The following is a 15,913-nucleotide window of genomic DNA, read 5'->3' on the forward strand; positions in this document are numbered from 1 at the left end:
ATCTGAACTGTTTAATGGATAAATTATCCTGTGCTAATTGCCATAATGTTTAGGAGAAGGGAAGTTAAGCCTATTGTTTTCTCAGGCCAAAAGGCTGCAGGAAATGTATAAAAACCCTGGGACACGATCCTTCTTCATCTCAGATCTGCTTTGGGTTTCAAGAGGGGGAAACCTTAAGCCATAAGGATTGAGATCCCTAGTCATTGGAGTCACCCTGAATATGGACATTGGACTATAACCTCTGGACTATTTCTAAAAGAACTTTTGGCAACTACAAGCTCATTTCTACTATGCATCTGAACCTCAAGAATTAAATTCAAGTCTGTCTGTATATTGATCTTTTCACCAACTCTCTCTTTTTTCTTTTTTAATAAATTTTAGCTTAGTTAATAAGAATTGGCTCTAAGCGTGTATTTTGGGTAAGAGCTAAGTTATAATTGAGCCTGGGTATGTGGCTGACCCTTTGGGATTGGAAGAACCTTTTCTTTTATATGATGAGATAAGATTTTCAGTTATCATCATCATATCTGACATGTGTGTCTGGATGGAGGCCTGAGGCTGGGCACTTTAAGGGAACTGCGTTGTTTGAACTGAGTAACCAGTGAGGTACTACAGAAGCTGTTCTGTGCTGGTTGGTAAATTTAAGTATTGGAATATCCACCAGCGTTTGGGGTTTGTCTGCCCCGTTTTGTTTGCAGTTCACCCTGATTGAGTGACCTCAGCTGGCTCCCACAGGCAGCATCGTCACAGCCTGTCAGGAGTTGCTGTTACAGAACAGTGAACCCTTTGCTAGTTGGCAGTGAGGGGCTCTTAGGGTCACACTTGGTAGTCTCGTTTTCCCCAAGAAACTGCTTTGCCCTTTATGAAGGTGTTAAAATACCGTGTGCCTGCAGGCTTCAGAGAGCAGCCCCTCCATTGCAGACCCCAGAAAGAAGAGCATAGGAGAGACAAACATTAGCAAGAGCCCAGAGCATCCCACACAAATCTCCTTCGGGCCCCAAACCAATCTTTATAAATGTACCACGAGGGTACGTTCCTCCCTAAGTCCCCGACAGTAAGTCCTGCCATGCTGGTGCCTCATCACAGGCAAGGCCAAAGGGAACTCAGCCTGCAGGTCTCGGCCCTCATTGCTCCTAAACGGGAGACCACAAGAGATGGAAGACAGTATGGATAAAAGTGGGTCTCAAGGCGGCAGTCCCTGCCTGGGATGTGTTACTGCAGGGGAATCTGCAGGTTTGGGACCATGACACGCACAGTGAATAAGAAATAAATATTAAAGCAGAAGCAAAACTTGAATGAGCAGAGGACTTCCTTCCTGCGGCATTGTGTTGTGGCGCTGGTCTAGGTGTATCCACTGGCACAAGTGCCAGAGGGCACTGGAGGAGGAGGAGTTCTTTGCGTATGTGAAGTTGGGCCGTGCACTGGCACATACATGACTGCTTGGGAAGGAGAGACCCAAATCCTCCACTTGGGGCACTTCCCATATTGCCCCCTCGCTCTGCATAGTTCATTAGGACAGGGAACAACCCCACGTGTTCATGAGTTAGGCCTCAAAAAGTCATTTCCACATACCCGGAGAATGTAAAGAAAATGGCAGGTGGGAGGTGTGTGGGGAAATTAAGGTAAAGGAAGAATAATAAGGTGAACAGTATTACTATGTTCATTGTAACAGGTCTATCATTGGGGCTTATGCTTAAATCAGGCAAAGGCAAATACACTATCTGATGTCCTTGAAAGTTCATCTTAGATCTGCCACACTGTTCACCCTGTGCTGGCCTTTCGATGAGGCTGAGACCACTGGGCCAAAGTTAACCTGTGTAAGTTCTGACCCAGGAGCTGGTGAGCCAAAGTGCCCGGTCAGCTATGGAATATTTGGAGTGGGCAGCACCAGAGAGTACGTTTCAGTATAGGCTAGCCATGTCTCTGGCTGTGGGGACTGTAAGGTAATTGGGAACCTCTGGCTGGACTTAGAACAAAAGTTCCCCAAGCGAGGTGAACCAATGCTGCTGCTCCTATCAGAGAGAGCGGGAATGGGCCACCTGGTTGTTTCAAGTTCACTAGCAGATGGCGCACAAACAAGAATCTAAAAATCTTGTAATGCATTCTCATCATGGATTGGCCATTGTACCAGGCTGCCGTATGAAGCAGCCAACATTCTGGCTGTGGTTTCACACAGAAAGGACCCAATGTGACAGAGTTCTACTGGCTGCCTGGATGAAATACTTATTACAGGTGTAAATGCGGCAGCTAATTTGAGAGACCTAGTCCTGTGCTGCAGTGGTTTGAAGGGTCTGTGTTTCTGGGAAAGAAGGGTTTTTTCACAAGTGGGTCATAGAGATTAGCCTCTAAGGCCTCTACCAGAGAAAATAGAGTTACTAAGAATGTCACAAGTCACCACTGAGATCCTAGTGAGCTCTGGTTACTTCATTAATGGGAAAACTTCTTCTGTCCTGTCTACAGTAAAAATCCCACAAACCAAAACCCAGCGCTGTGGTTGTTCAGAATGGATAAGAGTGAAGAATGTCACAAGGCATTTGATGCAGATCAATATCCTCATTTCTTTGAAGGTGCTAGTAGAGTTTGATGTCCAGGTGGAGCCTCACCTGTGGGGAGAAGTGGGTTTGGTCACAAATGGCAGATGGGACCAAAAGGCCAGCCAGTCACTTTCAGAACCGCAAGTCAAGCAGATAAAAAAAATGTGCTCAGATGTAACACAGCGTTCTGTTAGGAGTGAAGAAATTCCAGGAGTTTCTATAGGAGAGAAATTCTACTTTAATCACAGACACAGAATCACTGGTCACAATTCTTGACTCCAAAATGGGATGGTCGGTTTTAGCAGCTTCGGAATTACAGAAATGTGTTCTGAAGCTAACATCTTATCACTGTGCCACCTGGAACAAACCGCCTGAAAACTTCAAAAGCACTTGTGCTGTTAAAGATTAGAAAGACCCAAATCCCATTCTCAGAATCTCCTTTGTGGAGATTCTGTTCCTGTTGCTGCAAAGACTGAATGACACTTTCTGCTTATGACACATAGCAAACTTCATTACCAACTCCCAGAGTACTTTATAGATTTGTCATCACCCTCCATTTGCAGAGTGGAAAACTGAGGCACAGCAGAGGGAGGAAGGGAGCTGTCTGAGGTTACGCAGCCAAGTCCAGGGCACTTGGAGAGAACTCTGATCCTAGCAGGTGATTTGACTATTGTCAGTGAAGAATAATGTAAGCTAGAAGCAGCTCAAAAAGAGAATTCAGCAGAGGGACTATAATGCGGGGTTTCCATGCAGTGATACCAGAATCCATGCCAGCTTTCAGAATTCCACTATGAATTCAAGCCCCACTGGCAAAGCTTGAGTAAGAACTGGTGGCCAGTTCTACTGCTCTTCCCCTCCCTCCCCCCATCCATAAAGCTTGTCAACCTGTCAAAGAAAGCTATTCGTTTGGTTTGACGTGATTTGTTCTTGACAAATCCATGCTGACTGTTACTTATCACCTTATTGTCTTCTAGGTATTTGCAAATTGATTGCTTCATTATCTGCTCCATTATCATTCCGGACTGAAGTTAAGCTGACTGGTCTGTAATTCCCTGGGTTGTCCTTATTCCTCTTTTTATAGATTGACACTATATTTGCCCTCTTCCAGTCCCCTGGAATCTTGCCTGTCCTCCATGAGTTTTTGAAGATAATGTGTGGCTGGCTCAGATATCTCCTGTCAGCTCCTTGAGTATTCAAGGATGTATTTCATCAGGCCCTACCAATTTGAAGACATCTAACTTGTCTAAGTAATTTTTTTAACTTGTTCTTTCCCTAATTTAGCTTCAGATCCTACCTTACTTTCACTGGCATTCACTATGTTAGATGTTCAATCGCTACTAACCTTTTTGGCAAAAACTGAAACACACAAGTCATTTAGCTCTTCCGCCATTTCCACGTTTTCTGTTATTGTCTTTCCTCTCTCATTGAGTAATGGGCCTACCCTGTCCTTGATCTTCCTCTTGCTTCTAATGTATTTGTAGAATGTTTTCTTGTTACTCCTTATGTCTCTAGCTAGTTTAATCTAGTCCTGGTGATTTATTACTGTTTAATTTTTCCTCAAACCTCCTCTGTTGATGCCTCAATCTGGGACAGTTCCTCAGATTTGTCACCTAAAAAGATTGGCTCAGTTGTGAGAATCTTCCTCACACTCTCTGCTGTGAAGAGTGATACAAAGAATTCATTTAGCTTCTCTGCAAGGGCCTTGTCTTCTTTGAATGCTCCTTTAGCACCTCAATCATCCAGTGTCCCATGGATTGTTTGGTAGCTTTCTGCTTCTGATGTACTTTAAACATTTGTTAGTTTTTGTGTCTTTTGCTAGTTGCTCTTCCGATTCTGTTTTTGGCCTACCTACACTTGACTTTCCAGGATTTATGTTCCTTTCTGTTTTCCTCAGTAAGATTTGACTTCCAATTTTGAAAGGATGTCTTTTTGTCTCTAATCTCCTCTTTTACTCTATTGTTTAGTGGTGAAGATTTTTCAGTCCTGTTACTGTTTTGTTTTTATTTGGGCTATACATATACACCTCTACCCCGATATAACGCTGTCCTCGGGAGCCAAAAAATCTTACCACATTATAGGTGAAACCATGTTATATCGAACTTGCTTTGATCCTCCGGAGCTCACAGCCCCGCCCCCCGGAGCACTGCTTTACCGCATTATATCCAAATTCATGTTATATCGGGTCGTGTTATATCGGGGTAGAGGTGTAGTTTGAGCTTCTATTATGTGTTTTTAAAAAGTTTCCAAGCAGCTTGCAAGGATTTCACTCTTGTGACTGTTCCTTTTAATTTCCATGTAACTAGATTCTTCGTTTTTGTGTAGTCCCCCTTTTTGAAGTTCACTGCTACGGTGGTGGGTTTCTTTGGTATTTTCCTCCCTACAAGACAGTTAAATTTAATTACATTGTGGTTGCTATTACTGAGCAGTTCCAGCTATGTTCACCTCTTGGACCAGATCCTGTGCCACTCAGGACTAAATCCAGAACTCCTCCCCTCCCCCCTCCCGCCCCTTGTGGACTCCAGGACTAACGGCTCCAAGAAGAAGTTGTCACACTGCCTGGAGTGGTTCACGACTGTGAGTGCCTACCTCAAGGCAGACTGTCAAAAACAGGGCAGACACCCCAAACTGCTAGTATGTTCTATAATTAGATTTCACCGACTCAGTACCAAATGTGAACTCCTGGATCACCATACCAGTCTTCCCATGGGGGCACAGACAGTCCCGTGAGACTCTCTAGTCTATTTTGCCACCCAGACAAACTGAACTTAGTGATAAATGGTCACTTACACCCAAAATTACACCACATTCAGGCTGCTTCCAGTCCCAAGAGACCAGTCACTTAGCCCAGATAAATTGGTACCTAGATCTTACACCAAAGACAATGCCTGTCCCAATCCTGTAATAAACTATCTAAAGGTTTATTAACTAGGAAAAAGAAATGAGTTACTTACAGGTTAAAGCAAGCAAACAACACACAGAAATGAGTTATCATCTAGATTCTGAGAGTGACAGAATTGTAGTGATCTGTCAATTCCAAGTGCCTTTCAGGGCAGACCCAGGAGGTAGCCCCTGGGGATCTCTGGCTTCAGTTTGTCTTCTCTGGTCCTGTGAGAGTTCAAACAGCGAAGAGATGAAAAATCTCCCCATCAACTATTTCTGTTTCCCGCTCCCAGCATTCAAAGCCAATGGACAAGGCCGGCACGTACTGCTCCATGAGTGGACTGGGCAGTTAACAAAGCTTTTGTCTTATAATAGCCCACCTAAATTTTATAGTCCTTCTGGGAGTGCACAGTATCACCTAGGTGTGCATGGGGCTGCCGGTTGTGACCATGCCATCATCATCCTGACCCTTATTCTCCATCTGCCCCCAGGTGGTCGTTCATCTGACTGAGGATCTGCTGTCCCAAGCCGTGATGATGGTGGAGAACAGCCGGCCCACCCTGGCAATTAACCTGGCCGGAGCCCGGCAATACTGGCTGGAGGGCATGCTGCGCCATGAGATAGGTCAGAGCCAGGCTGGAGGCATGGGCAATGCGAGGCGCCGGGGATGTGGACCGCACAGGGACTCGCCTGGAACTAACGCTCCTGCTGTTGAAAGGGAATAAAATGGAGCTGCATGTTGCATGGCCTTTGTGGGGTGGGGTAGGCAGAAGGAGGCTGGAGCCTATCATGTCACAGAGCCGGGAGGCAGTCGTCCTTCCCTATAGGCCTCTGGGGTAACCACCCTGGAAATAACACCCTGAGCTGGGAGCACCTCAACCTCTCAAAGCTACTGACGATAGGAGGGAGGGAGGAGAAGAGCCAGAGGTGGTGAGGGGCTGCAGAGCCTGACTGGATCCAGTGCCAGGACCCCTTGGAGCTGGCTCTGCACAACGTCGGGTTGAGGACTCGGCACTACGTGGAGAATGCCGAGGGAGGGAGGCACAGAGGGGGTTGGTTAGGGCAGCAGGCGGGGGTAGGACGCCAAGAAAGACTGCTCAGAATTTTTCACAGTGGACATTTTTTTCATTGCAAAATGGCCCTTTCTTCTTCAAAGGCCTCTGTGATCCCCATGGGGGAGTTGCCCCTTGGCGGCAAGCACAGAGCCCTCTTGGAAGCCGTGTCCATTGCGGAGCAGGACCTCCCCCCAGGTGGCACTGAACACATAGCACTGATGGCTGGAAGAGCCGAAGCACTCTCGGCCGTGCCCATTGCTGTGAGGGAGGGTTAACGCGAGTGCTGGAATTAGTTGAAAAGGTGTTAGTGTAGTATTAGGACAGGGCAGGATGGTGTTAGGGCGGTGTTAGCGCAGCGTAGGAGCACTACCACTATAGTTACACACAGTTACACATGGGGGAGGGATAGCTCAGTGGTTTGAGCATTGGCCTGCTAAACCCCGGATTGTGAGTTCAATCCTTGAGGGGGCCATTTAGGGATCTAGGGCAAAAATCTGGGGATTGGTCTTGCTTTGAGCAGGGGGTTGGACTAGGTGACCTCCTGAAGTCCCTTCCAACCCTGATATTCTATGATTCATTAAACTAGGGTTGCAAAATCAAGCCTTCAGAAGCACCAGAGTTAGGGCTCCCTCTCCAACCTCCCTTTGGTCTCCTTGTGCATATGCATTAGGATACAGGCTTTAATTACAAGAGCACATGCTACTTTTTCCATAGGACCCTGCCTCATTCGGTGCCCACTGAAAGACCATTCAGAGCTCTCAGACAAAGGTGTCCCCTCCCAGGAGGTGCTTTCACAGGGCTAGGATGGGAGATGGCAAGGAGAAACCTGACGATCAAGGAGGAGACACACATCGGAAGGGATGCCAGTGCCACCTCGGCGTCCCAAGTGTGGGTGGGGGGCTCTAGCAGGGATTCCCAACCTTTTTCTGTCTGAGGCCTCCCCCAACATGCTATAAAAACTCCACGGCCCACCAATGCCATATAAAAGCCAGAGCCAGCGTTAGAGAGGAGTAAGCAGGATAATTGCCCAGTGCCCCAAACCACAGGGGGCCCCGCAGAGCTACGTTGCTCAGGCTTCAGCTTCAGCCGCAGGTGGCGGGGCTCGGGGCACTGGGCTTCAGCCCTGCACAGTGGTGCTTCAGCTTTCTGCCCTGGGCCCCAGCACGTCTAACACTGGCCCTGCTTGGCGGAGCCCCTGAAACCTGCGCACTGCCCTCCCCGGGGGCCCCGGATCCCTGCTTGAGAAGCACTGCTCTAGAGAGAGGCCTGAGGGAGGCTTGTTCATTTCTAGTTATTGAACCATGGAGCCTAGAGTTTGTAAAAGTTTGTTGAACCCAGCAGTGAAGCCACCTGGCCCCGGGGGACAGTTTAGATAGCAAAGGATTAATTGAGTATTATTCCAGCCCTCCTGCCACCAGTCCTAGAGCATAGCTAGTGGCTGCTGTGCCCCTCAGCTCTGAGGGAGAAGATCAAATGTCAGAGGTTTTGTCAGGGAGACAAGGTGGGGGAGGTAATACCTTCTATCGGACCGACTTCTGTTGGTAAGAGAGACCAGCTTTTCTTAGACTTTTATCTGCTGAAAGAGCAGCTGTGGGGTAGGGGGAGTTTGCCATGTCCCTTATCAATGTGGGGAATGATTTCCCCCCAATGCTCCTGATTTCCTAGCCCCATTGCCCAGGGGATTTACACAGGGTGCGTGAGACACGGGTTGTAGCTGACTAATTTCTCTCCCTTGTCTTCTCTAGGCACTCACTACATCCGCGGGGTGAATAATGCCCGCCAGCCTTGGCACAGCATGGAGGGCCGTAAGCGGTACGGCCTGAAGCCTGCTAACCCCACAGAAGAAGGCCTGGCTAGTCTGCACAGTGTCCTCTTCCGTAAGCAGCCCTTTCTGTGGCGGGCAGCACTGCTGTACTACACCATCCACCAGGCCAGTCACATGTCCTTCAGTGCGCTCTTCCAGCACTTGGAGCAGTACGTCCAAGACGCCCGGGTCCGGTGGGACTACTGCGTGCGGGCAAAACGAGGCCAGACTGACACCTCACAGCCAGGTGGGCAGATAGCGCCACGGCAGAGCCAGGCCCGTGGGTGGGGATGGGACTTGGTGGTTAAGACACTGGGCTGGGAGGTTGGGGTTTGTTCCCAGCTCTGCTACTGCCCAGGGGTGAGTCTCTGTTCCTCTGTTCTCCTGCCCTATGTTCCAGCTTGTCTCATCCGAGCATGGAGGGTCTCTTGCTGGGTGTGTGCAGGGCTGGGGACTTGCTGTTTTAGGTGGGGATTGGCAGGAAAGGGAGGGGGAGTGTGGAGGGCAGGTGGCAGGAGGGGGATGGTACAGACACTCATCAGCACAGGGTCCAGCATGAGAACTGTACAAGGCCGTGGTGTCACAGCTGGGCCCTGCTCTGGCTGGTGGAGTCCGTGGTGGCCCCTGCCAGCAGCTCCTTTCTAACCTGAGCGCATGTGGCTGGGGAAGGGGGCATCCTGAATGGGGGGAGGTGTCTTCCCTGAAGAGTTCTCCCTTTCTTGTGTCGCTCTGACTAGCTTTGAAGGTGACCCTTTAAGTCCTCTGCAAAAATGAGTTTAAAAAGTAGCCTCAGGTCCTAGCCCAGCCCCTGTCGTTTGGCTGTGTGAGACCCCCATGAGCCAGAGGAGAAACTGGCTGTCTGTAGAGGGGTAACAGGGAAACTGACTAGATGGAATGTGGGATATGGGGTCTCTGTGCACAACTCATCTGAAAACCCCACGCCGGCACCTTTTGCTGTAGCACTTGCAGAGTTGGGCCTGTCCAGGGCTTTTCAGGAAGCGTTACCCAGAGTCCAAGGCAGCGCTACGGTAGCCGGAGCCCTGAACTTGGGTGATAGTAACAGCTCCCAGTCGTTGTCACAGACGGGGGAACCAGCCTGTGTGTTTATCAGACAGATACTTACACTTAACACTCAGAACCCTTGTAGACAGTCGTTGAAATACTGTGATTACAAAGAGCACTGCCGCTGCTCATGCTTTTCATAGATTTAAGGGCTAGGAGGGGTCACTGTGACCATCCCTTCTGCCCTCCTGCATACATAGCTGGAGAATGTCACCAGGGATCCCTGTAGCAGCCCCATCACTCAGAGGGACTTAGGCGCTTGACTCCCATTGGTTTCACTAGGAGATAGGCACTGGAATACTTTTGACCAGCTGCCCCTGTCTTTGTTTAAAGACTTCAGGTGACAGTGAATCCACCACACCTCTGTGTCAGTTTTTTCAACGGTTAATCATAGAACCATAGAATATCAGGGGTGGAAGGGACCTCAGGAGATCATCTAGTCCCACCCCCTGCTCAAAGCAGGACCAATCCCCAGACTGATTTTTGCCCCAGCTCCCTAAATGGCCCCCTCAAGGATTGAGCTCACAACCCTGGGTTTAGCAGGCCAATGCTCAAACCATTGAGCTATCCCTCCCTGAGTTAATTACCCTCATCTAGTTTCAACTCCCAGGCCTTGGATTTTGTTCTGACTTTATTTGCTAGATTAAAGAGTCCTCTACTAGTGCGTCACTTGTGGGGTATTGAAAACTGTTCCCATTACCGGCGCTACCACTTTAAATTATAACAGGTTTCCTGCTCCTGCTTGCAGGCTAGGGGGCTCGGTAGGGAAGTGTGTGATCTGGGCATAGCAGCAGTCAGTCTGTGGAAAGCCTCCCTAGAGCAAAGTGGGGTGAGTTAGGCCTCTCTCTGTCTTAGAGAGCAGCCTGCTTCGTCTCTCTCTGGGTTTTTTTGGTTGTTTTGGGTTTGGGATCTGAACTCTACGGGTACATCTACACGTGCAGCTAGGGGTGTGATTTCCAGCTCAAGGTAGCTCTCACCCAGCTAGCGCACTACAAATCAACTGTAGTCATGAGCTAGGCATGCCAGACTTTCAGACAGGTACATACTCAGGGGTGGCTGGTCTGTCCTGCAGCTCGCACTGCCACAGCTACGCTCTGGTTTTAGCACCGTCTCTCCTCAAGCTGCGCCCCAGCTCCAAGTGTAGACAGTCTAAGAAATGACGTAGCACTACATGGCAGCCTGCAGAAAGAGTATTTCTGGTGGGTGGGTGGGTGTGCACGCGCTGTGAACATAACAGAGAATGCTGGGACGGCTTCTTTAGGAAAGAAAAATAAAAGAGGATGATGAAGAGTAGAGATAAAATGGCTGCCTACTGCAGTCTGGAGAGTTTCCAATTTAATGGGGGGAAAAAAGGAAGATTTTGCAACATACATTCAGAGACTTGAGCAGTATTTTTACACGTATGCTATAGAGGATACTGATAAACAGAGGGCTGTTTTCCTAACGTTGGTGAGAAAAACGACATTTACCATGCTTAAGCTTGTGTTGTCCACAGAAACCTGCTGAGCTGGAGTATAAAGGAGAGTCTAGAACAGTGGTTTTCAACCTTTTTTCATTTGTAGACCCCCTAAAAATTTCAAATGGAGCTGCGGACCCCTTTGGAGATCTTAGCCATAGTCTGCGGACCCCTAGGGGTCCCTGGACCACAAGTTGAGAACCACTGGTCTGAAGAAACCAGACCACACAGCTTCTCTCAGAGCCCCCTAACCTGCAAGCAGGCCCAGGAAACCCCTTATAGTTTACAGTGATAGCTTTAATTTTCTCCTACGCAGATTTCATCTCCTCACTCTTCACCCCCTTTTCCAGGTCAGTAATGAATATATTGGAGACCACTGGTCCTAGTACTGACCCCAGCCCATTGGACTTGCTTCTGACCTCACTCACACCAGCTCTGTCCTAGTCTAACTCTAAGGGCTGCCGACCCTTGGAGCTAGGGCTGCAGTGCTGAGCGTGTGTAGACGTACTCATGGTAGTGCTCGTCGAGCCAGCGCATTACAAGCAGGAGTGTAGCCACAGCAGCACTGGCTACCCATGTACAAACCCAGGGGGCCTGGGCGGGTTTGTACTTGGGGCGGCCAGCCCGTGCCGCTGCTGTGCTACTGCGGCTGCACTGTGATCCTTTTAGCTGACGAGAGCCAGCACGGTATGTCTGTGTGAGCTGGGCACTGCTCCCCTCGCGCCAAGTGCAGACACCCCCCAGCTGACGTCTGTTGAAATGCTGTTGATTTGCACCAGAGTGGGATGAAAATTAGGTCCACAGCAGCCAGCATGCTGGGAGGTGGCTGGGCTCCCACTTCTCCTCCTTACTGTCTTCCAGGCTGTTTCAGTAAGGATCAAGTGTATCTGGATGGAATTCTCCGGATCCTGAGGCATCGGCAGACTATTGACTTCCGGTTGCTGGCAGCACTGGGCAAGGTAACAGCCTGGAGTGATGGACAGAACCTGTTTCCTGATGTGAAATCAGTACATGGGAACGGTTCTGCTGCAGGATGGGCCATGGTTTAGGGATTATTTATGTGATGTTTTTACACCCCCAGCCAGTGCGATAACCAGGGTTCTTCCCCTTGGTCTCAGGGATGTAATCGTAAACTTTGCTATTTGATTAATGTAAATACTCAGGAGATTAACATGAAAAACCCAGCTTTGGTCATTAACCCTGTTTTTAAATGATGGAATTTAGCACAAATACTGAATAGGAAATTACTGCGGAAAGGGATCTGGGGATTATAGTGAATCACAAACTGAATATGAGTCAGCAGTGTAACACTGTTGGGAAAATGCAAACAGCATTCTGGGATGTATTAGCAGGAGTGGGGAAGTGGGATACTGTGAGGAAACACAAGGAGAAAGGTATAAGATGGGAAGCCTCCTGATTCATACTGAGAAGGTAGGGCAATCGGCTAGTTATCTTAAGTGCATGTACATGGACGCAAGAAGGCTGGGAAAAAAGCAGCAAGAATTGGAAGTCCTGGCACAATCAAGGAACTATGATGTGATTGGAATAACAGAAACTTGGTGGGGCAGTTCACATGACTGGAGCACTGTCATGGATGGATATAAACTGTTCAGGAAGGAGAGGTACAGGAGGATAGGTGGAGGAGTTGCACTGTATGTAAGAGAGCCTGTTCAGAGTCTTTGGGTTAAGTTTAGAGGCGAGAGCAACAAAGGTGATGTCATGGTGGGCATGTGCTATAGACCACCAGATCAGAAGGATGAGGTAGACGAGGCTTTCTTCGGACAACTAACTGAAGTTTCCAGATTACAGGCCCTGGTTCTAATGGGGGACTTCAGTCACCCTGACATCTGCTGAGAGAGCAATACAGCAATGCACAGACAATCCAGGAACTTTTTGGAGAGTGTTGGGGACAACTTCCTGGTACAAGTGCTGGAGGAACCAACTAGGGGCCTTGCTTCTCTTGACCTGCTGCTTACAAACAGGGAGGAATTGGTAGGGGAAGTAGAAGTGGGTGGCAACCTGGGCAGCAGTGACCATGAGATGGTTGAGTTCAGAATCCTCACAAAAGGAAGAAAGGAGAGGAGCAAAGTATGGACTCTGGACTTCAGAAAAGCAGACTTTGACTCCCTCAGGGAACTGATGGACAGGATCCCCTGGGAGGCTAATATGAGAGGGGAAAGTTGTCCAGGAGATCTGGCTGTATTTTAAAGAAGCCTTATTGAGGGCGCAGGAACAAACCATCCCGATGTGCAGAAAGAATAGCAAATATGGCAGGTGACCAGCTTGGCTTAACAGTGAAATCTCTGGTGAGCTTAAACTCAAAAAGGAAGCTTACAAGAAGTGGAAATTTGGACAGATGACTATGGAGGAGTATAAAAACATTGCTCAAGCATGCAGGCGTGTAATCAGGAAGGCCAAGACACAATTGGAGTTGCAGGTAGCAAGGGATGTGAAGGGTAACAAGAAGGGTTTCTACAGGTATGTTAGCAACAAGAAGGTGGTCAGGGAAAGTGTGGGACCCTTACTGAATGGGGGAGGCAACCTAGTGACACATGATGAGGAAAAAGCTGAAGTACTCAATGCTTTTTTTGCCTCGGTCTTCACAGACAAGGTCAGCTCCCAGACTGCTGCACTGGGCAACACAGTGTGGGGAGGAGGTGAGCAGCCCTCAGTGGAGAAAGAACAGGTTAAGGACTATTTAGAAAAGCTGGACATGCACTAGTCCATGGGTCCAGATCTAATGTATCCAAGGGTGCTGAGGGAGTTGGCTGACGTGATTGCAGAGCCACTGGCCATGATCTTTGAAAATTCATGGCGATCAGGGGAGGTCCCGGACAATTGGAAAAAGGCAAATATAGTGCCCCAGGAAAGAAAGAGAACCCGGGGAACTACAGACCAGTCAGCCTCACTTCAGTCCCTGGCAAAATCATGGAGCAGGTCCTCAAGGAATCCATTTTGAAGGACTTGGAGGAGAGAAAGGTGATCAGGAACAGTCAGTATGGATTCACCAAGGGCAAGTTATGCCTGACCAACCTGATTGCCTTCTATGATGAGATAACTGGCTCTGTGGATATGGGGAAAGTGGTGGATGTGATATATCTTGACTTTAGCAAAGCTTTTGATTCGATCTCCCACAGTATTCTTGCCAGCAAGTTAAAGAAGTATGGGGCCGGTTTTGTTCAACATCTTTATTAATGATCTGGATGATGTTATTAATTGCACCCTCAGCAAGTTCGCAGACGACACTAACCTGGGGGGAGAAGTATATATGCTGGAGGGTAGGGATAGGGTCCAGTATGACCTAGACGAATTGGAGGATTGGGCCAAAAGAAATCAGATGAGGTTCAACAAGGACAAGCGCAGAGTCCTGCACGTAGGAAGGAAGAATCCCATGCATCGCTACAGGCTGGGGACCGACTGGCTAAGGAGCAGTTCTGCAGAAAAGGACCTGGGGATTACAGTGGACGAGAAGGTGGATATGAGTCAGCAGCGTGCCCTTGTTGCCAAGAAGGCCAACGGCATATTGGGCTGCATTAATAGGAACATTGGCAGCAGATCGAGGAAAGTGATTATTCCCCTGTATTCGGCACTGGTGAGGCCATATCTGGAGTATTGCATCCAGTTTTGGTCCCCCCACTATAGAAGGGATGTGGACAAATTGGAGAGAGTCTAACGGAGGGCAACAAAAATTATTAGGGGGCTGGGGCACATGACTTACGAGGACAGGCTGAGGGAACTGGGCTTATTTAGTCTGCAGAAGAGAAGAGTGAGGGGGGATTTGATAGCAGCCTTCAACTACCTGAAGGAGGGGTTCCAAAGAGGATGGAGCTCAGCTGTTCTCAGTGGTGGCAGATGACAGAACAAGGAGCAATCGTCTCAAGTTGCAGTGGGGGAGGTCTAGGTTGGATATTGGGAAACACTATTTCACTAGNTGCAATGGGGGAGGTCTAGGTTGGATATTGGGAAACACTATTTCACTAGGAGGGTGGTGAAGCACTGGAATGGGTTACCTAGGGAGGTGGTGGAATCTCCATCCTTAGAGGTTTTTAAGGCCCAGCTTCACAAAGCCCTGGCTGGGATGATTTAGTTGGGGTTGGTCCTGCTTTGAGCAGGGGGTTGGACTAGATGACCTCCTGAGGTCTCTTCCAACCCTGATATTCCATGATTCTATGAGTGTTGTTAAGCAAGACACAAAAAGTAATTCTTCCACTCTACTCTACACTAGTAAGGCTTCAAGTGGAGTATTGTCTACATCTGGGCACCACATCGGGAAAGATGTGGACAGATTGGAGAAAGTCCAGAGAAGAGCCACAAAAATGATGAATGGTCTAGAAAACATGACCTGTGAGGAAAGACTGAAAAAATTGGGTTTGTTTAGTCTAGAGAAGAGAACACTGCGGGGAGGGGAGGAGCATGAGAACAGTCTTCAAGTACATAAAAGGTTGTTATAAAGAGGAGGGTGAAAAATTGTTCTTCTTAACCACTGAGGACAGGACAAAAAGTAATGGACTTAAATTGCAGTAAGGGAGGTTTGGGTTGGACATTAGGAAATACTTCCTAACTTCAGGGTAGTTAAGCACTGGAGCAGATAACCTAGGGAGGTTGTGGAATCTCTGTTTTCAGTGGTTTTTAAGAACGGGTTGGACAAACACCTGCCAGGGATGCCTAGATAGTCCTGCCTCAGTGCAGGGGACTGGACTAGAGACCTATCCAGGTCCCTTCCTGGCCTGAATTTCTATGAAAAAGAGAATGGATACAAGTGTGAGTGAGGGAAACAAATGGTTACATATAAAACAACCATAAAACACCAACTAGGGCTCAAGTATCAGGGGGTAGCCGTGTTAGTCTGTATCTACAAAAACAACAAGGAGTCTGGCGGCACCTTAAAGACTAACAGATTTATTTGGGCATAAGCTTTTGTGGGTAAAAACCTCACTTCTTCGGATGCATAGAGTGAAAGTTACAGATGCAGGCATTATATACTGACACATGGAGAGCAGGGAGTTACTTCGCAAGTGGAGAACCAGTGTTGACAGAGCCAATTCAATCAGGGTGGATGTAGTCCACTCCCACAAATAGATGAGGAGGTGTCAATTCCAGGAGAGGAAAAGCTGCTTCTGTA

At 48.3% G+C, this 15,913-nt stretch overlaps 1 protein-coding gene across 1 annotated transcript in view; it reads left to right on the forward strand.

The window, feature by feature from the left end:
- KIAA0895L (KIAA0895 like) overlaps window positions 1–15,913 on the forward strand; it is a 47,959-nt gene that overhangs the window by 27,922 nt on the left and 4,124 nt on the right. Inside the window, exons 3-5 of the mRNA XM_034788503.1 lie at window positions 5,906–6,038; window positions 8,215–8,520; window positions 11,653–11,750. Coding sequence (XP_034644394.1) covers window positions 5,906–6,038; window positions 8,215–8,520; window positions 11,653–11,750 — 537 coding nt within the window. The remainder of the gene's footprint in view (window positions 1–5,905; window positions 6,039–8,214; window positions 8,521–11,652; window positions 11,751–15,913) is intronic.

The sequence above is a fragment of the Trachemys scripta genome, chromosome 13 (genome assembly GCF_013100865.1).
Source record: "Trachemys scripta elegans isolate TJP31775 chromosome 13, CAS_Tse_1.0, whole genome shotgun sequence".
NCBI lineage: Eukaryota > Metazoa > Chordata > Testudines > Emydidae > Trachemys > Trachemys scripta.